Source organism: Vipera ursinii (assembly GCF_947247035.1).
Source record: "Vipera ursinii genome assembly, chromosome: 16".
NCBI classification, from domain to species: Eukaryota; Metazoa; Chordata; class Lepidosauria; order Squamata; family Viperidae; genus Vipera; species Vipera ursinii.
The window spans coordinates 6,809,489-6,829,108 of record NC_139529.1 but is presented as its reverse complement, the minus strand read 5'-3'; the positions used below and the strand labels follow the sequence as shown (position 1 = coordinate 6,829,108).

The 19,620-nt window shown below is 49.3% G+C and overlaps 2 protein-coding genes across 3 annotated transcripts in view; one reads left to right on the top strand and one right to left on the bottom strand.

The window, feature by feature from the left end:
* PNPLA7 (patatin like domain 7, lysophospholipase) overlaps nucleotides 1-17,853 on the bottom strand; it is a 52,751-nt gene extending 34,898 nt beyond the window's left edge. For both annotated transcript variants that reach the window (XM_083375030.1, XM_083375031.1), the window contains exons 1-18: nucleotides 17,626-17,853; nucleotides 15,125-15,199; nucleotides 14,033-14,120; nucleotides 13,412-13,494; nucleotides 12,069-12,157; nucleotides 11,538-11,678; nucleotides 11,239-11,398; nucleotides 10,267-10,347; nucleotides 9,602-9,730; nucleotides 8,136-8,216; nucleotides 7,311-7,455; nucleotides 6,600-6,683; nucleotides 5,583-5,677; nucleotides 4,294-4,440; nucleotides 3,699-3,776; nucleotides 3,374-3,579; nucleotides 1,694-1,825; nucleotides 1,389-1,512 (exon numbers count right to left, since the gene is read on the bottom strand). In XM_083375030.1, the coding sequence (XP_083231156.1) occupies nucleotides 1,389-1,512; nucleotides 1,694-1,825; nucleotides 3,374-3,579; nucleotides 3,699-3,776; nucleotides 4,294-4,440; nucleotides 5,583-5,677; nucleotides 6,600-6,683; nucleotides 7,311-7,455; nucleotides 8,136-8,216; nucleotides 9,602-9,730; nucleotides 10,267-10,347; nucleotides 11,239-11,398; nucleotides 11,538-11,678; nucleotides 12,069-12,157; nucleotides 13,412-13,494; nucleotides 14,033-14,120; nucleotides 15,125-15,199; nucleotides 17,626-17,664 (1,977 nt within the window). In that variant the 5' untranslated portion in view covers nucleotides 17,665-17,853. The remainder of the gene's footprint in view (nucleotides 1-1,388; nucleotides 1,513-1,693; nucleotides 1,826-3,373; nucleotides 3,580-3,698; nucleotides 3,777-4,293; nucleotides 4,441-5,582; nucleotides 5,678-6,599; nucleotides 6,684-7,310; nucleotides 7,456-8,135; nucleotides 8,217-9,601; nucleotides 9,731-10,266; nucleotides 10,348-11,238; nucleotides 11,399-11,537; nucleotides 11,679-12,068; nucleotides 12,158-13,411; nucleotides 13,495-14,032; nucleotides 14,121-15,124; nucleotides 15,200-17,625) is intronic.
* A 717-nt stretch (nucleotides 17,854-18,570) lies between these two features.
* MRPL41 (mitochondrial ribosomal protein L41) lies at nucleotides 18,571-19,416 on the top strand. The gene has a single exon (XM_083375227.1). The coding sequence runs from the start codon at nucleotides 18,603-18,605 to the stop codon at nucleotides 19,008-19,010; it is 408 nt and encodes a 135-aa protein (XP_083231353.1). The 5' UTR covers nucleotides 18,571-18,602; the 3' UTR covers nucleotides 19,011-19,416.
* The last annotated feature ends 204 nt before the right edge of the window (nucleotides 19,417-19,620 follow it).

Sequence of the window (19,620 nt, the reverse complement as noted above, 5' to 3'; positions counted from 1 at the left end):
TGCCGCCGTTGTTAAAACGGGAGCCCTGATCTTTCCTCTCTGCAGGAGGAAAGGCGGCAGCTGCGAGAAAGAGGGAGGAGCCCTTCAGGATCGCCACGAAATCAAGTGCTTTTGCTCCTTGCCCCATCTTGCTAATATTTAGGAGCTAAATTAACTAGGAAGTTTAAGCACTGGCTATTTTATCCTCCTCTCCTGGAGCGTATAATGGAATTTGCTGCCTCACCAGCTGGCTCCGAGCAGCTCCGGCTAATTTAATTTCAGATTCGCGGTGATATATCACCAGGGCTGAGTCGGCCCGCTGCTGTGAAGGAAGCTCGCCTCGTTTTGCTGCAGAGTTTACTTAAAGAGAAGTTGCCCACGAAACACATACCGTACTCGGGAACTGCATTTCGCAGACCACACAGGTAGTCCTCAACTTACGAGCACGACTGAGCCCAAGCGAGATAGTTATTAAGTGAGTTTTGCCCCATTCGGGAGAAGGGCGGTATAGAAATTAAATTATTATTATTATTATTATTTTACCACCTTCCTTGCCAGTGTCCTTAAGAGAGTCTATGGAGATTCTCAGCCATCCAGGTGATGGCAGCCCCAAAGGTGCTTCCCCCCCCCCAGGAGGCCACTGGACTTTTTTGTTTTCCCTTTGAAGACGTTTCGCTTCTCCTCCAAGAAGCTTCTTCAGCTCTGACTGGACGGTGGGGAACGGAAAGATTTCCACGCCTTGCAGACCGCTGGTCATTTGTGTTCTTTTAAAGAGTCGTGGAGGCCAGCCGGAGCTTGATCTGTGTCTTCAAGGGTCGCCTGAGTGGTGCAAAGGACCCCCTCCCCTCAATGGGGAGAGAGCGTGAGGTCCGTTCCTCCAACGTTGACTTTTTGGCTCATCTTTTTGACAGACACCAGGAATTGAAAGCATCTCATCTTTGGAAACAGCGGCCAGAGGACTGGGCTGATGTGGCTTCTGCTATGCCACAGCGCCACCGCTGCAGGTGGCGAAAAGCGATACTGCAGCCACTCAAACAGGAGGAGCACTTCAAGTGATCCACAGCTATATGTTACTACTAAATCTGGGGCTCGGTGGGGGGTCATAAGATGAGGATTGTGTGTAAAGAAACACACACACACACACACACACACACAAACACACATTAGTATCCTTAAAGGATACTGCAGCGGGATTCAGCTCCTTCACTTAAATAGCTCCTGATCCAGCTTATGGGCTAAAATGGCCAGAAGCTGGACCTTCCTGGTTTATCTCCTTTGACGCCTTGGATAACGTGGTCGTTCCAATCATCCCTGGCCTATCTCACCTTCCACGAGACGGTCACGGAATGGCTTCTAAACCCAAGCCAAGCAGGTCAGCCAGCCCCTCCCCCTCCTCCTCCTCTCCTTACCACGCCAATCAGGTCCCCCCGGCCGTATTCGCCGGTCATGTGTTTCTTCCCATCGTCCAACTTGATGACCGAGCGGAGCCGTCCATTCAGGACAATGTAGGTGCAGTCTGAATGATCCCCTTGCCTGGGAAAGAGAAAGGGATTAAAAGAGAGAAGGACGGTGGCGGGAAAGAAGGTAGGACTGGTCTTGGGAATGGAGAAAGAAAGATTGAGCCCCGAGGAGGCTCGGAAGAGGCCACTCAGTCCCGAGTAAAGAGGAGGACCAGCCCTTCCGTCACCCCCCCGGGCGATTCCCGAGCTCCTACCTGTAAACGGCGCGTCCGGCTTCGACCTCCATCCAATCCAGGGCGAAGTCAACTTGCCTCACAAAGGACGACATGCGCTTCACCACCATGTGAGCCACACCCAGGACCACGGTGGGCTGCTCACGCATGATCCTGGGAGGGCAGACCCATAAGAGAGGTTTGCAATAGGGGCCAATTCAAAGCATCTTGGCACTAGGCAGTTAAGAATACGGTGGCCTGCAAGGCCCCCGCAAAGGAGCTAGTCCTTGGCTTACAACGATTTGTTTAGTAACCGTTCGAAGCTACAGCGGTACTAAAAAAGACCCTTGCAAGGCCTTATGACCGTCACAGCATCCCTGCAGACATGGGATCAAAATTTGGGCATTTAGCAACCGGCATGTATATCTGTATGTATTGCGTCTATCTTTCTATCATCCATCATCTATCCATGTATCTATCTATGGCATCTTCTATTGAACGTTTACTCTCTCTCTCTCTCTTTCCTTCTCCCTATTTCCTATCTATCTCTCTATCTCTCTCTCTCTCTCTCTCTCTCTCTATCTATCATCTATCTATCTATCATCTATCTATCATCTATCTATCTATCATCTATCTATCTATCTATCTGTCTCTAGCTGTGTCTATCCATCCATCCATCTTCCATCATCTCTCTCTCTCTCTCTCTCTCTCTCTCTCTCTCTCTCTCTCTCTCTCTCTCTCTCTCTCTCTCCTGTTAAGCAAGGATGTACCAAAGTCCTAATCTGAACATCTTCCTGCTGCCTTCCTTCCTTCTCCAGGCATCCCAGTGATAGTTTAATTAAAGCTGGATCCAAGAGCCCTCCTACCGTGCCCTTAGCTAGAAGACAAGTACCCTGTATTTAGCACATCACAGCTGGGTGTCAAGTCTAAGTGTGTAATTAGCTGGCAGCTGCTCCTGACTGAATCCTGTGGCAGAGGCATGCCACTAGCAAAGGCTGGGGCATCCCTGCTCAGCTGGTTCTGTTGATACCACCCTGGGCAAGGGGCCATTAATGTCCTCGCTCAGCTGCCTTCTTCCCCACCCTTCTGTGAATCTTTGGGGTGTGGACCAGCAAGAAAAAAAGTACAACCTTTGCAGGAAAGGCAAGGGGCGTCTTCCGAGGACTTGGGAGAAGTAGGAAGATGTGAACGCTTCGAGCTAGGCAACAGGGAATTCTAGCACCATTTCAGCCTACCCGATGTGAAGGAGTCAACGAGAGTCCTGGGCGAAATCACTCTTATCAGAATCAAGAACGCAGACAGTCCTCGGTTTACGGTCACAGTCGAGCCCAAAATTTCTGCTGTTAAGCGAGGCACTTGTTAAGGGAGCTTTGCCCCGTTTTGCAGCTTTTTAAGGAAATCGCTGCAGATGCTAAGTTAGTAACATGGCCGTTAAAGTGAATCCGGCTTCCCCGTTGACTTTGGCTGTCAGAAAGTCGCAAAAGGGGATCACGTCTCACTCACACACAGACACACACACACAGGGACGCTGCGACCGTCGTAAATGAGAGTCGGTCGCCAAGTGTCTGAATTCTGATCAGGTGACCACAGGGGGAGGGGATGCTGCGACGGTCATAAACGCGAAAAAACCATTGTGTCGCTTTTTTAGTGCCCTTGTGACTCAACGAAACTGTCGTAAGCCGAGGACGGCCTGGCCCAGGAAGAAGGAAAGACGGGACTCACTCGTAGAAGTGGGACTTGGAGATAGCCAAGAAGGAACAATCGCGGTTGGCCTTGATGGTGAAAATCAGGGGCTCTCCCGTGAGCACAGCCAGCTGCCCCACCAGCTCCCCCGGGTGGGTGATGAACAGGCACGTCTCCTCCTCCGAGTCGATCTTCCGCTGGTAGACGTGCAAGGCCCCCGAGATCACAAAGCGGATGCTGACGTCCTACGAGAGAGCGAGTCCAGCACGCCAATCGTGTGACACACGTCCCTGCCATTTGGCCCAAGCGTCACTCTCTCTCACTCACTCACTCACACACACCTGCCCGTGTGTTCAACACTCACCTGGTCGCCTTGCCGGGACACCACCGTCCCTGCGGCCACCTGATGGAGCATCACTTTCCCGTTCAGGAGAGAGGGGTCCTAAACAAGCAAGCGACGACGCCAAAAGAAAAAGAGAGAGAGAGAGAGAGAGAGAGAGAGAGAGAGAGAGAGAGAGAGAGAGAGAGAGAGAGAGAGAAAGAACACTCGTTTCTTTGGTTAGCGGCACAGACTAAAATAGATTTCATGACGTGGGGGCAGAAGCCCCCATGTTCTCTTCTAACTGGGGGTGGGGGGGCAGGTCGATCTGGAGGGAAATAACTACACCGAGGTGACCAAATTTTGAACCAGAGGGTGGGTGGGTGGGTGGGGGGGGGGAAACCAACCCTAAGGAATTGGGTTTTAGAAATGGAGCTGCTGCAGACTTGCTACTTGGAAACTTTAATGAAGAGAAGGACGAGGGGTGACAAGGGGATCTGTAGCCCAAGAGAAGGGAGATTGCTTTAAACTTTTTTTTAAAAGAAAAAAAGAAAAAAAAAGAATGTTAAAAGCCTGCGAGGTGCCTAAGCTAGAAAGCAATGCTCCGAACGGTTGATCCCACCCCGCTAAGATCACTCACGTCCAGCTTCATCAGAGTCAGAAGATCCTTTTTGGCAGCTTCTAAGATGGTGTTGACCTGCTTGGTGGCACTGGGCACGTTGTTCTGGACGTAATGGAAGACAGCCGAGGGCATTTCGGTCACCGTCACGGTTTTCTTCAAGATGGGCTGGGGGTTGGGGTGGGGATAGGGGTGGGGGGGGGGAGATAGAAAAGCCCAGGGGTCACTTTTCACACTGCAGATTAACAACAGAACTAGAGGTAGTCCTGGACTTATAAGCACCGTTGAGACCGGAATGTCTGTCGTAAATCATTGGGTTTGCGGAGTCCGTGCCGACTTGATGACCATTTTTACAAGGGACATGAAGTGAACAATCAAGAGTCCTTAAGCAAACTCATGGTCTTTCTGAAAGAGCTTGCAACCGGCACCCTAATCACTGCCCCACCAGGTTGTAACTTTGAATGGTCACTAAACCAACTGCTGCTAAGTCAAGGACCACCCCCACCCCCCCTTTACTCCGAGTCCAGCCAGCAACTAGATCTTGGCATCCAGAAAACGTTAAACTTTTCTCGTCTTTGACTCTCAACCTCCGCCAAGGAAGACGGAAATGAAACTTGCTCTGAGCGTCAATAAATCCAGGGCGGAAGCCAACGACATTAAATATTTCAGAGTCAAGACAGTCAGCGGCCCGCAGGGAGACAGGTATTCCTTGTCTGTAATGCCAAACGTTGCCAGGGTCACAAAGTCACAAAGGTTTATTTTGCAGCCTAGCAAAATTGACTTTAAAAAAAAAGAAAAAAAACTGTTGGGGTTTTTAATACGGTTTCCTAACCTGACGTCTCCAAATGGGGTAAATTAAACACACACACACACACACACACACACACACACACACACACACACGTCCCAATGCATAGAAGAGAGAAAAACTCAGCACGGAGCAAACGGCGCAGTCGAAAGACGGCAGGAAAATAATGGAGACGTTTGGGGGGGGAGGGGGGAGAAGACTGTGGGCAAAGAAGCTCCTAGCAATGTGGCATTTGCAGAGATCAAATCAACAAGCAATCCAATGAGCCGTTTTGACATTTTACTTTTTTTTTTTTAAAAAGGCCACGTTTGTGCTAAACGTGAGGCATGAAGGAAGAATATTTGCAACTCCTGGTTGAACTGTGGGGTCCTTGGTGCTCTCTGAGCTTGGTAAGTTTTCTTGCAGACATCTCATGACCCATCATCATGCACCCTGAGCTAGGAATATTCTCTTCTATTGGTAGTTTAACTGGGAAGGCAGCAAGGAGGCCTAGAAAAGATACCTTGTGTGAAGTTGTGTTGGAGGAAGAGGCGTCAGTCTCAATGCGGGGTCTGTCGCAGGCCACATCCAAGTCTACTTTAGCTCCAGCTGAGTTACCTACAGATAAAGGACGGAGGAGGACCAATGTCAGGCTCTCTACCCTGCCAACCACCTGCAGCTTTTCCATCCACATAAAAGGTAAAGGTAAAGGTTCCCCCGCACGTGCGTGCTAGTCGTTTCTGACTCTAGGGGCCGGTGCTCATCTCCGTTTCAAAGCCGAAGAGCCAGCGCTTGTCCGAGGACGTCTCCGTGGTCATGTGGCTGGCATGACTAGACGCCAAAGGCGCACGGAACGCTGTTACCTTCCCACCGGAGTGGTCCCTATTTTTCTACTTGCATTTTTTACGTGCTTTCAAACTGCTAGGTTGGCAGAAGCTGGGACGAGTAACAGGCGCTCCACTCTGTTACGCGGCACTCGGGATTCGACCTGCCAAACTGCCGACCTTCTGATCGACAAGCTCAGCGTCCTAACCCACTGAACCACCGCATCCCTTTCCATCCACATATCTATATCTATATCTATATCTATATCTATCTACCTACCTACCTATAGCAAGTGACCCAGAAGAGCATGTACAGACAGTCCTCAATTTACGGCCATTTGTTTAGTGACCAAAATTACAACAGCCCCCCAAAAAGCCACTTAGGTCTGTTTTCCACACGACCTTTGCAGCAAACCCGTGGTCACGTGATCAAAATTAGGCCATTCGGCAACCGGTTCACCTTTATGACGGTCGCAGCATCCCGGGGGAGGGTCACGCGATCCCCCTTTGTGCCCTTCTGATAAGCAAAGTTAATAAGGAAGCCAGATTCACTTAACAACTGTGTTGCCAGTTGAAGAACTGTGGCGAGACAGGCCATAAAAATGGGGCATAACTCCCTTAACAAATATCTCGCTTAGCAACGGAAATTTTGGACTCAGTTAAAGACGAGAACTAGCTGTACAGCTGCAGAACTTTTCCAGACCTCTCTCGCTCACCTGTAGCCTGGGTATATCCGGCGGGGGTGGTCAAAGACAAGCTTCTTCGGAGCGGAGGCTCTGAGCCGGGAAGTCTTCCAGAATCTAGAATGGAGAACATCTCAGCTGACTTCCTCACAGCAAAGGAATTTGCTGGCAAATGGAAACAATCCATCTTGAAAGGATTTGCCCAGAGGGCCGAGCTGTGTTGTGGTGGGCTTGGTTGGAGGTGAGGGGCTTGGTTGGAATCCAGCTCTCGCGATTTCTAAGCCAGGACTGAGGGCTCCCTAGCTGGGGCGAAGTCTGTTGTCCTCTCTCTTGAGCTAACCCAACCCACAGAATGAAAGAGAGAGAGAAAGAAAAAGAGAGAGAGAGAGAAAGAAAGAAAGAGAGAGAGGAAGGAAGGAAGGAAGGAAGGAAGGAAGGAAGGAAGGAAGGAAGGAAGGAAGGAAGGGAGGAAGGGAGAAAGAGAGAGAGAGAGAGAGAGAGAGAGAGAGAGAGAGAGAGAGAGAGAGAGAGAGAGAGAGGAAGCAGCCACAGATCAATTCATCTCTGCCCTTAACTTCACCTAGTCCAAAAAAAGTGTCTCATCGTACAGGCGCCCCCTCCCCCCCCACGCCCGTGCCAAGCAGAAGCCTGATCAATGGGGCTGCCCCTCTGAAACGCACAAAGTCCTTGCTGAGCCGACGGGACTTCTCCAGAAGTGCCCTGGGCGAGAGGGCAAAGCTTCACCTGCAGTCTCCAAGGCAGCGTGTCTCTCCAGCCTCTCGGCCCGCTCTTCCTCGGACAGGTTGGACAGCTGCCTTTTGACCACCCGGCTGGTGTTGCCCCCAGAGGTGACGCTGGCAACCGAGACCAGGGGGATGGCCTGGCTCTCCTGGGAGGGCGGAAGAGGCAAATGTGGGTCAGGAAGCCCTGGGGCTGGGCGGGTAGCCGCAGAGAGCCCAAAGCTGCACCCCAGTTCTTCAACTCCCCACAACTGACAAAAGCTTCTAATCTAACCATGCCAAGGTGGGGCCGTAAGAGCAAATACTAAGACAAGAGCAGGCTTGCTTTTCTTTCTTTCTCTTTTTTTCCTTCCTTTTTCTTCCTATCTATCCCATCCATCTATCTAGTATTATCTATCCATCTTATCTATCCACTCAATTGATCTATCCATTCATAGTCTGTCTGTCTGTCTATCTATGTCTTCTATCTATCTACCTATTTATCTATTTATCTATCTATCTATCTATCTATCTATCTATCTATCTATCTATCTATCTATCTATCTATCATCTATCTATCTATCATCTATCTATCTATGTCTTCTATCTATCTATCTATCTATCTATCTATCTATCTATCTATCTATCTATCATTAAATTTATTAACCACCACAAACTACCTGTGTGTGGAAGGGCTTTTAGAGGCCACCCAACTGGGGCCAACCATTTCCACAGCCATTTTAGGCAAGCATCCCCTTGGGCACAGGGGGTTGGACTAGAAGACCAATGAGGTCTCTTCAACCGGTATGTTCCCAAAATTTGCCAGTGTCCACCACCAGGTTTCACTTACGGAGCTGAAGAGTTCGGTGGTCAGTCCCAGGTAGTTGTGCAAAGCTAGGAAAGTGACTCTCTGCAGCCTCACCATGATGATCTAGGCAGGGAGCGAAAGCAGAAATGGTGGTTTTTATCATATATTTTTTTGGTCAGTTTTATAGCACCTCTCTCGGTGAGTTCGGAACTGGGTGGCTAAAGAGCTACTCAAAAGTAACTCCACATTTTGTTTTTTGGCTCTTTGGGCTGATATGCGAGCAGTCCTTGACTTAACAGTAGTTCATTTAGTTACCGAAGTTACAGCGGCGCTGAAAAAGGTGACTTATTCCAGACCTTTGGAACTGTTTACCGGTTGAGCTCCGGATGGCACCCGACCTTCGCTCCTTCCGCCGTGACCTAAAAACTTACTTATTTGAACAAGCCGGCCTGGCCTGATGGGTGTGGGGCACAGGTCTGCAACCCGCGGCTCCGGAGCCGCATGTGGCTCTTTCAGCCGTCTCCTGCGGCTCCCAGTCCTCTGCTATGTGCAGTCCAAAAAAAAAAGTGGGACTACAAAAGTTCAACCAATCAATTCAAATATGCAGGGTAGGTGCATATCTCGCCTTGGCTCCTCTTCAGTCAAACCCTGTTCTGTGCATGTGCGCATGTACGCGCATGTGCACACATTTTTTGCGGCTCCCAGTTTTTCCTTTTGTGAGGCAACCGGTTCCGAGTGGCTCTTTCACTGTTTCAGGTTGCTGACCCCTGGTGTGGGGTATTTTAATATTAAATTTTATTAATTTTTATTGTAATTGGGCTACATTATTTAATTCTTTCTTAACTTTTGTACATTGTATTTTTATTGTATTTATTGCCCTGTACACCGCCCTGAGTCCTTCAGGAGAAGGGCGGTATAGAAATGAAATTATTATCATCATCATCATCATCATCATCATTATTATTATTATTATTATTATTATTATTATTATTATTATTATTATTATTATCATCAACATCAATTTTGGGCTCAATTCTGGCCGTAAGTTGAAGATCACCTGTAGTGCACCTTAGCTACTCTGATGCCATGAAGGAAGATGACACCTCTTCCTCCCCTTATGCTCCAAAGAATTAGGGGAGTGTTCTGCCCAAAGTTACCTTCTCGCTCTGGTCTTTAAGACTGTCTCATCCCCCTTTCTGTTCTAGCCTTTTTTCATCAAGGTCACTTTCCTTTCCTTCTACAAGTCCGATGGAATCAGAGACACTCCCCCAAAGGCGTAGAAGAGCTTGACCGTGAAACTTTCCACAAAGGAGGTCTACTTAAGGTTATTTATTTGTTTAGGTTTATTCGAGTGGGCCTATTCTCCCAACTTCCGTTTCTGGTCTGCCTTGGGTGACCCGACCATCAAATTTTTAACGAAAACGTAAGAAGCCTCTTCTGGAAATTTACGAGAAACTAAGAAACCTCGGCTCCAAACTTGCTCCAGAGGAGGAGACGCCCAGCCTCACCTGCACGACTCTGACGAGGGTCTCGGGATATTTCTGGAAGACGTCCTGAAATGCGTTGGCTGGGAGACGCAGAATGGTTGCCTGCGTGGCGGCTCGCGCAGAAACGGTTTTATAAGGAGCAGGATGGCCCTAGGAGGGAAAGGAAACCCAACACGTTTTCAGACCTACTTACAACCGTTTTGCTTCTCATCCATGGAGCTTCCTCGGTTGCGATTTTGTTCCTTCTTCCTCGCGGGGGAAAACAACAACAACATCAGTCCGGTCGTCTCCTGGAAGAAGCACTTTTGAGAGAACTATGACATGGATGAGTGAGAACCTCCACAAACGCATTTCTTTGGTGACTGTTTGAAGTTACAATGGCACTCTTACTTATAACTGGTCCTCACACTTACGACTGTTGCAACATCCCTTGGCAACTGGCAACGGCTTAAGTATGAAAAACTTTTCCCCCAGTGCCGTTGTAACCTTGAACTTGGCCAAGGCAAAGCCAGGAACCAAATTTGCCACATCGCCGCTAGGTGAAGCCAGCTCTCGGATTGGACTCTTCCACCTTCATCCTTCCGTTTCCTTCCAGGAAGCCCCGCCCACTTCTTCAAAGTCAAAAGAAAGGGACAGAGCACCACTTGGAAAGCCAGGAAAGGAGCCAAGTGGGTTGCGGGACTCACCGTGATGACGTCCAAAATGCTGAGAAGACTGTGCACGCTGTCTCCGGCCAAGACCTCCTTCACCACCATCTCTGTGCCATCCTGAGAAAAGTTGAACGAAGAAAGACACTCCGGTTGCACGCTTTAAAGCCTATGGCAAAGACCACGTTGGTTCCACAAACCAGGTTTATAAGGGACAACTGCTGGGTTGTTTGCCATCCACAAGTGCTAGCGAGTGTGCCCTGCTTATATGAAGTAGCTCTGAGGTTGGTTCTTTTCTTGAAGACGTTTCAGTACCCAACTAGGCAATACCATCAGTGTTGTTGGTGTGATGATGCTACCTAGCTGGGTCATGTGAGGTCTGCAAGGAAACAAGCAGGACCCCACAGTCCTCCTCCTCCTCTGCTTTTCTGCCCCCCTCCTTCTTCTCATCTCCACACACCCCACTCCCTTCTAGCAGTGAGGATGTACGCTAGTTGGGTCATGAAACGTCTGCAAGATTACACCCAGGTTCAGAGAGCACCAAGCACCGCACAGCCTTCCTCCTCCTCCTCCTCCTCCTCCTCCTCCTCCTCCTCTCCAGACACCCCACTCCCTTCTAGCACTGAGGATGTCACTTAGTTGGGTCATGAAACGTGTGCAAGAAAACCACCCAGCTCAGAGAGCATCAAAGACCCCACAATCCTCTTCCCAAACCCCACTCCCTTCTAGCACTGATGATCTTCCCCAGTTGGGTCATGAAATGTCTGCAAGGAAAGCACCGAGCTCAGAGAGCATCAAGGACCCCACACTCTTCTCCTCCTCCTCCTCCTCCTCCTCCTCCTCTCCAGACACCCCACTCCCTTCTAGCATGGAGCATGATCCCTAGTTTGGTAATGAAACATCAGCAAGAAAACAGCCACGCTCAGAGAGCACCAAGGACCCCACGGTTCAACCCCGAGCGCCAAATATTCCCTTCCGCCCTTCCTATCGCCATACGGAATGATCCCTTACGCTCTCTTGAATGCAGACTTCCAACTTCCCATCCTGCACGACATAGATGCTGTTGTCCAGCTGTCCCGGCCGGAAGATATATTCCCCTTCGTGCAGCTGCACGAAGACCATGTGCTTGCAGAGCTCCAGGAAAAGGGGCTTCTCGAAGTGACCCAGAACCCTGGGGGGAAACGGAGGAAAGGGGGAAGGGAAGAGTTTGCTAAAGCAGGCAGGGAGGGCAAGGCCAAGAGCCCAACCGAAGAGGCTCAGCCGTGGCTCCGATCCCGACCTCAGCCGAGGAAAAGAGGCGGCCAGCCTACCTGACGTTCTTGAGCATGTAAAGGACTTCGGAAGGCAGGTGGGAACTCTTGACGTCAAACTCCGTCAAGTCGGCCTCCAGCAAGGAGGGCGGGGGGTCCTTGGGCTGCAGGGTGGGAGACTCCTTCTTGAAGCGCAGGATCCTGCAAGGGAGACCAAAGGGCCGTCAACTGCTCCTTCCTTGGCTCTGCGAAGGATCCAGCCCCTTTGACCCTTCTCCACCCTGGCTTGGTTTGCAAAATCCTCGCAACTTCCGCCCTGACCCTGGACCACTAGGCCCAGATCGCAGCCACTCTAGGCCTCCTCTCTTCCGCCTCTCCGCTGCTCCTGGGGCGGGGAATTTGGGGAGGTGGGGGGGGTGTCGTCTCTTGGGTTCCCGATCCACGGAGTCCTCGAACTCACAACAGTCCACTGAGTGATATTTTGAACCGGAAAAACCTGCCAGGTCTCCTCCCAACTCTGTAAGTCTGTAGTTTGCCGAGGAAACCATGTACGCTTTATCCGAAATGCCAAAATTGTCCAGTGACCCTTACCTCTTTGCCAAGGACAACACCTTGGCCCTTTTCCGCATCCGCTGACGAGGCACCGTGTTGCCGACTAGAGAGTTCGGCAGAGTTGTAACCTGAAAGGAAAGGCCGGTGGGATTTTGAGAAGTGTGGACACAATTTGCAAATGTCTTACTGAACTTTCAGAGTTGACTGCAAAGGGACCAGACCCCGAGCTACATTTCAAATAATTCTCAATTTATGACCACAGTGTTCATTTATCTATATCTATATCTATATCTATATCTATATCTATATCTGGTATGCCGGTCTGACAGCCGCGGATAGGAAAGTATTACAGAGGGTAGTGAGCACAGCACAAGATATTGTGGGCTGTTCCCTGACACCACTGGATGACCTCGCCAAGGCTCGCTGCCTTGGAAGAGTGAGGAAGATTCTCAGGGATGACTCACACCCTGGACGGTATCTCTTTACTCTCCTACCATCCGGTAGGAGATACAGGAATATAGCCAGCCGTACTAACAGCCTGAAGAATAGCTTTTATCCGTGGGCTGTTAGGCTTTTGAATGGGATGTAATCTTATGCAGAGTTGACTTGGGAGGCCGGTGTGTGGTGTAGTTGGTTCACATGGTGTGGTAGGATGGAGGGTTTGTTGTCACTGTGTGTTGGGGGAGAGAGCACAGGGGGAGGCTCAGCTAATCTCAATGTACACATGTTGTACTTTGACAATAAAGGTTTATTATTATATCTATATCTATATCTATATCTATATCTATATCTATATCTATCTATATCTATCTATATCTATCTATCTATCTATCTATCTATCTATCTATCTATCTATCTATCTATCTATCTCTATATATTATTAGTCATCCTGAGCACACCTACACCCCAATCTTCTCACAGGTTACCTTCCAGGATAAATGAAACCCCAAAGAAAGGTTGAACTGGTAAGGTTTTGACTCCTATTTGTTGTGGACTTTATGGATTGGGTGCTACATCAGCTCCACCACAAATGGCGTTGCTTCATCGCACAGGCAAGCCCAGAAGAGGAGGGTGTAAAATGACAGGAAAACCCCACTCCCTGCTTGCACTGATGATGTTACCTAGCTTGACAAGGAGATGCCTGCAAGGAAACAACCAAGCTCAAGAGAACAGCAGGAACCCCTTTTCCTTCTCCTCCTCCTCACACACCCCGCTCCTTTCTAGCACGGATGATGTTACCTGGCTCGGTCATGAAACGTCTGCGAGGAAACAACTGAGCTCAGAGACCCACAATTTAAGTCTGGACTCCAAATAGTCTCTTCCACCGGAAGCCCAGGAAGGTTTAGAGCAATCGTGGATTCCATCCCTGATCGAACCCTTACCTTCCGCATGATCTTACGTCCGTAGAACATCACTTTGTCTCTCTTGCGGAACCTGTACTGGGGCACGTGTGCCTGAGATTGTTCTGAAAAGCAAAGGAAGATCCATCACCTTGATGTCCCCTTTCCCAAAGCCCACAAACGGTCTAATCCGAAGCGATATCAAAGAGACAGAAAGAAAAGCACAGGCTAATTTACTTTCCGTAGGATTCTCCTTTAGGTCCATTTTATTTGTTGGCATCCTGCAAGGACAACTCAAGGCAGCGAGCATATACTGCACACTGTCCTCCTCCTATTCTCCCCACAACAACCCTGTGAGGTGGGCTGGGCAGAGAGACAGGCCCAAGTTCACCCAACTGGCTTTCATGCCTAAGGCAGGACTAGAACTCGCCGTCTCCTACTTTCTACCCTGGTGTCTTAACCACTGGACCAAATTGGCTCTCGATTCTTGGCGACCCATTTATGATGCGTTATTATGACCCTTTTATTCTTTCCAAGAGGCGGACAAATCTGGTTTAACCATCTCGTTAACCCTCCCAACTGCTCCACCATGCAGAAAGAATCACTTTCCGCTCGCCTGTGTTACACAGACATGGCGGGTTCGTGCTAAGCGATCAAACTTACTCGATTCCTTCACCTTCTTGTAAACAAAATACACAACGATCCCAATCAGCGCCAAGGCCACCGCAGCTCCAATGGCGATCCCAGTTAACTGCGGACAGAAGGGAGACAGAAAAAGTTCACCTTCAACCAAATGTAAATATGGAGGTCTTTGGCACTCTCCGAGCTGGGTTGTTTTCTCCTGGACGTTTCATATCCCAACTAGCTCACATCATCAGTGCTAGAAGAGAGCGGGGTTTGCTTTACTTAGATATGACCGAGTTGAGTCATGAAACATCCGGGAGAAAACAACGAAGCTTGGACAGCACTAAGGACCTCAGTTGTCGTACTTTCTTCCCCTCCCGTCTTTATACTCCACTCCTTTCTAGCACTGATAATATGACCTAGTTGGGTCATGAAACGTCTGCAAGAAAACAACCAAGCTCAGAGGGCACCAAGGACCCCACAATTCAACCTGAGCTACCCATATTCTCTTCTATCAAACCAAAATATGCCCAGATACTATCTGTATTCAGCTAGCTTAATAACCTTCTGATCTGGAGCAACCAAAAATTAATGCCGTAAATCTGAAATGAAAAACTGAGCATCTTTATCACTTCCAATCAGAAAAAAAATTCTTACAAATTCATCATCACCTTTGGTGCCCAGCTTAGAACAGAATTCCTTCTCTCCTTATGCAGTTTTGGAGGCCACAATACTCTCTTTACATATATTGAGTCAACAGCTTTAAAGTGAAGTCTCCACTATGAGTAATAACGCTTCTTTACATTCATGCATTCATACATTCACACATTTATATGGGATCTTATGCTGTCCTGGAGGCCATAATATTCTCTTTACAGACAGGGCCCAAGTCTTGGTGACTCCCAATTTTGGTTGACTGTCCGAGACTAACCAGAATGAGCAGATTCCTGTGCCAAATTAATAAACTGCAATTTTCAAGCCCGATTAGGACATGACTAAGCAGCCTCAGTTTAACATTTATTATAGCCACAATTTTCTAATTTTGGTTAGAAGGGAAATGAGGACAAGGGAATGGGGCGTGATATAAAAGCAGGCGTGTTCCTGCTTGGAAGAGGTATGCAAATGAGTTACCATGGTTGTCTGAATCCTGTCTTCTACAAATTGGAGAACGCGGGTTCGTAGGTCGGAACTCGTTAAGAGGCTGAGCTGAGGGATAAAAACACCAAAAGTATAATATACATTGGAGAGAACCGACATTTTCTTCCCAGAGATTTAGAGAAGACTTAGCACTTTTGAAAACTGACTTGAACTCAGAAATGAAAACAAATTATTCCCATAAAGCGCATCTCTGAGAACCATTTTCCAAGCAGCAATTTTAATATCCGGTTCAAACTCTCTGCCGATGGTTTCATCTTTACATCCAAACAAGAAAAAGAAAGGGAAATATCCTAAACCTCCTCAAGAGCTGTTTCTCTTTACAAATCACCACACAAACACACACACAAACACACACAAGTGGACCATTTCAAATAAATTGTACCTGTGTTACGAAGGATCTGTGCCAAGGCTGCCCTATGCAGAAGCAGGAGAGGAATCGCTTTAAACACACCGCTTGGCATCCTGAAAAATTCTGTTCCTTTGTTTTGAAAGACCCAAAACCAGTTTCAGAACCACCCAAGGGTTTGGCCGCATTTAGTAAAACAAATACACACCCTTAACTGTCAAGGGTTGTGTAGTACTAAGAGCTGACTGGAAAACCAACGCCATAGAATGGTGTAGAACAGAAGAAAAAAAAACAAGGTAATTTAAGGTTCTGTTTTTAAGTGGTTAAACAACGGCAACATCAGTCAGGTAAAGCTTTATTTCTGTTTACAAACCAATACACAGTACAAGAGCATTATTCTCTCCAAAGAGAAACTCGGAAATCACAAACCGACACATATTTAGGTTTGCTGATTTGTAGGCTTATTGTCACATACAATTACGGTGCTGAGGCATGATTCGTTCTAATCTGTTACCATTTCATAGTTGACCGAGAATTTTACAATTCAGAAAAGGGCAGTGTCCAGAAAGAGCTTCCCGTCTAATCAAAGAATCGGAAGCCAAATAACAGGAGAAAATAAAATACAGGTGGACCTCAACTTACAACAGTGGACCCCAAAGTTTCTGTTGTTAAATGAGATATCTGTTAAGTGAGTTTCGCCCCATTTTACGACCTTTCTCACCATGGCTGTAACTGAACAGTCACTAAATGAGGATTGTGTCGAGGGTTATCTGTCATCTAGGCAAGCAATTGTGTCAACTAGGCGAGTTGTAGAATCTGTTTAGCCAGGCTAAACAGAATCAGGGTAAAACAGAGGAGAGGCATGCAATAACAGCAATTAAATTCGATTTAGGCTTATTTCTCGAGCACTTATAGAAGTTAGCAGGCACGCCAAACAATTCACAGGGAAAGTGGGCTTTGAATTAATGCAAATAAAGTTAAAAGGAAACAAGTGACTGGAAGTTCAGCCAGGGATAAAGAATAACAAGGAAGTATCCATCACAGAAAACTGTAACGAAAAGTGCCTTTTTTTCCAGTACACGTTAGCATTTTGGCAAACAAACAAGCAAGCAAGCAAGAACGCTTAGACACGACAGTTAGACAATAATTAGCCCAATAAATTGACACAATCATTAATACACAGCCTTGCAGAAGGAGGGGTGTTCCTCCTCCCATTTTTAGCTATAGTCCCACACTCACGGCAACACAACTTCAACACTTAAAAAACCGAACCGCTAATAAAAGACGAATAGAAATGTTAAAATACACGCAGAAACCCGAACATTGTTTGCTGGAGCCAGGATTAAATGATTTAACACCAGCTGCCCCGTTGCTCATTATGCTTGGCATAACCAAGAAGACTTAAATTGACTGGATACCACTCCGGCTGGGAAGCTTAGGAGTTGTAGTTCCATTGGAACCGGGATTGATTAACCCCAATTGTCCCCTTGCCCACTATGTCCAACAAGCCTGAAATGACAGAAGAACAGAGCTGGAAGGGATCCTGGAGGTCTTCTAGTCCAACCCCCCCTCCACCCCCGCTCAAGGAGGACACTCTATCCCATTCTGGGCAAATTCACTCAGGCAGGGGAGAAAGCCGCCCCCCAATCTGAAATAATTCATAATCAGAGGAAGATATAACTAGGTTTGGGGGGGAGGGGTCTATGAAGGGGGACTCTGGCATTAAACCAGGTTTGCTGGAACCGGGATTGACTTAACCCCAATTCTCCTCCTTGAGCACCCTGTCCAAAAAGACTTGAGATGAGAGAAGGACGGTGCTGGATGGGACCCTGGAGGTCTTCTAGTCCCCACCCCTTCTCAAGAAGGACACCCTATCCCATGCTGGCTAAATTCACTCCTCCAGCCCAACCCAAGGCTGGGGACGCTGGGTGTTGTAGTCCCAAGACCTTTGGCAGCCCTCCCCAAAGAAGCCTTCCCGCCCCGGCTGAGAGGAACCCGCAGAACCCCCTCCACCCGCGGCTGGGGACGCTGGGTGCTGTAGTCCCGGCTGAGAGGAATGCACAGAAGCCCCTCTGGCCCCGGTTGGGGATGCTGGGACCTGCAGTCCGGGCTGTGAGAGAGGACCTACCTGGCGCTCGGAGGGCGGCGAGTCCTCCTCGTCCTCCATGGCCGGGAACGGAGGGAAGGGAAGGGGCGCTGCTAACGGCTGCCCCGCGGAGGGCGCCTATGGAGGTCAAGGGTCACTCTGAGGCAGGGGGCGGGCAGGACCGCGTCACTTCCGCCCGTCAGGGGCTGCCCTGGGGCGCCGTCTTCTGCCAAGTTGGGCACCTCCCATCCTCCCCGGCCGGGATGGGCGTGGTAGTCCAAGCCTGGAGGGGCAGGAGCGGCTGCTGGAGACGGAAGATAAACCCGGGGAGAAAGAAGAAGAGTCAGACTCTTCCTCAGGGTCAGGGGGAAACTGGCTTTCCTCCACCTGCTGCAGGAGGGGAAGCAACTCCCAGAATCTCCCAGCCCGTCTAGGCACACACACACACACACACACACACACACACATAGACAAAATCCCCCAAATCTGGAACTTTGTCAAACTGGCCGACCTGGCAGGGCTGTTGTGCTGTTCCTGCCAATGTGGCTTGTTTTTCAGCATATCACCCCCCACCCAGCAGCTGGCTGGTTGCCGAAGCCCCTCTGGAGGGTAGCTGAGGACTACAAAGGGGCTACACAAATAATAAAGGCGGAATATAATTAATAATAGTAAAAAGGCGGCGAATGAATGAACAATAAATAGAAAAGTCTCTCGCTGCTCGGCCGCCGCACCGCTCTTCCCTTTTTCGTAGCTCTACGCAACACGGGCTTTTCTCGCGCGCACCAAGCGGGATGAATTCCCGAACGAAAAGCCAATCAGGAGACGACAAACCCCTCCCCTCGGTGGGCGTGCCCTCCTGGCCCAAACCCGGCCTCTCGGAGCCGATTGGTTCAAACTCCGCCCTATCCAAACAGGACTTGACTACGGGACGGGCGGATTGGCGGAGTGCTTCCACCATCCAATCACAACCGGCGGTGTTGGGGAGGCGGCGTCAATCGCGTCCGCCGCCGCATTCGGCCATGGGGCTGCTGGGCGAGGTGACGCGGGGCCTGGTCCGCGGCGCCGACCGCATGTCGGCCTGGACGAGCAAGCGGGGCCCGCGGACCTTCTTCAAGAGCCGCGGCTGCAAGGTGCTGGGCAGCATCACCTCGAGCCGCAAGTTCGTCCTGGTGAAGGACCAGGTGCCGGTGCTGATGGTGCCGGACCTGGCGGGCTTCAAGCTGAAGCCGTACGTCTCCTACCGGGCGCCCGCGGGCAGCGAGCCGCCCCTGACCGCCCGCACGCTCTTCCAGCAGACGGCCGCGCCGCTGATCGAGAAGGACTTCCAGCGGGCCGCCTTCGACCCCGACGCCCTGGAGAAGTACGGCTTCGAGCCCAGCCAGGAGGGGAAACTTTTCCGCCTCTTCCCCAAGAACTTCGTGCGCTAGAAGGAAGGAGGGAAGGAAGAAAGAAAGAAAGAAAGAAAGAGAGAGACAAACACACACCAATTGGAGACAAATCATCCCCCCCCAGGATTGCAACTTTCTTGCAGCCTTTCAAATGCCGGATCGAAAGAGGAGGGGGGGAAAGACAATTTTGGGGGAAGGCACAGTTTCTCGGAGGGAAAAAGACAAAATTCCCCCCCAAGAAGATGGAAAAGGGCACAATTTCTTTGAGCGAAGAGGGATAAAGAAGACACAATCTCTCCAAAGGCGCCTTTTGGAACAGATCGTTGGCGGTGGGGTGGGGGTAGAATAAAGAGAATGCAGATGTTATATCTCCCTGTCTGGGAAATGTTATGTTTCTGCTTTGAAACTGTGTCTGGAAAAAGCCTTCAATATACATGTTTCTGTATGGAGTTGTTGGTGGCCTCTGTTGAAAAAAAAAACGCCTGGGAAGGGAGGGAAAATGTGGGTTCCTAAAAAGGGGTTTGTGCTGTGGAGTTTTAAAGGGGTGGGACTCTGAATTGGGGGGAGGCTCCTGTTTTTCCTTGGTATTTGTGCCATTCTTAGGTTACTATGAAAAATGAAATGATTCCAACATTCCACCAAAATAGCT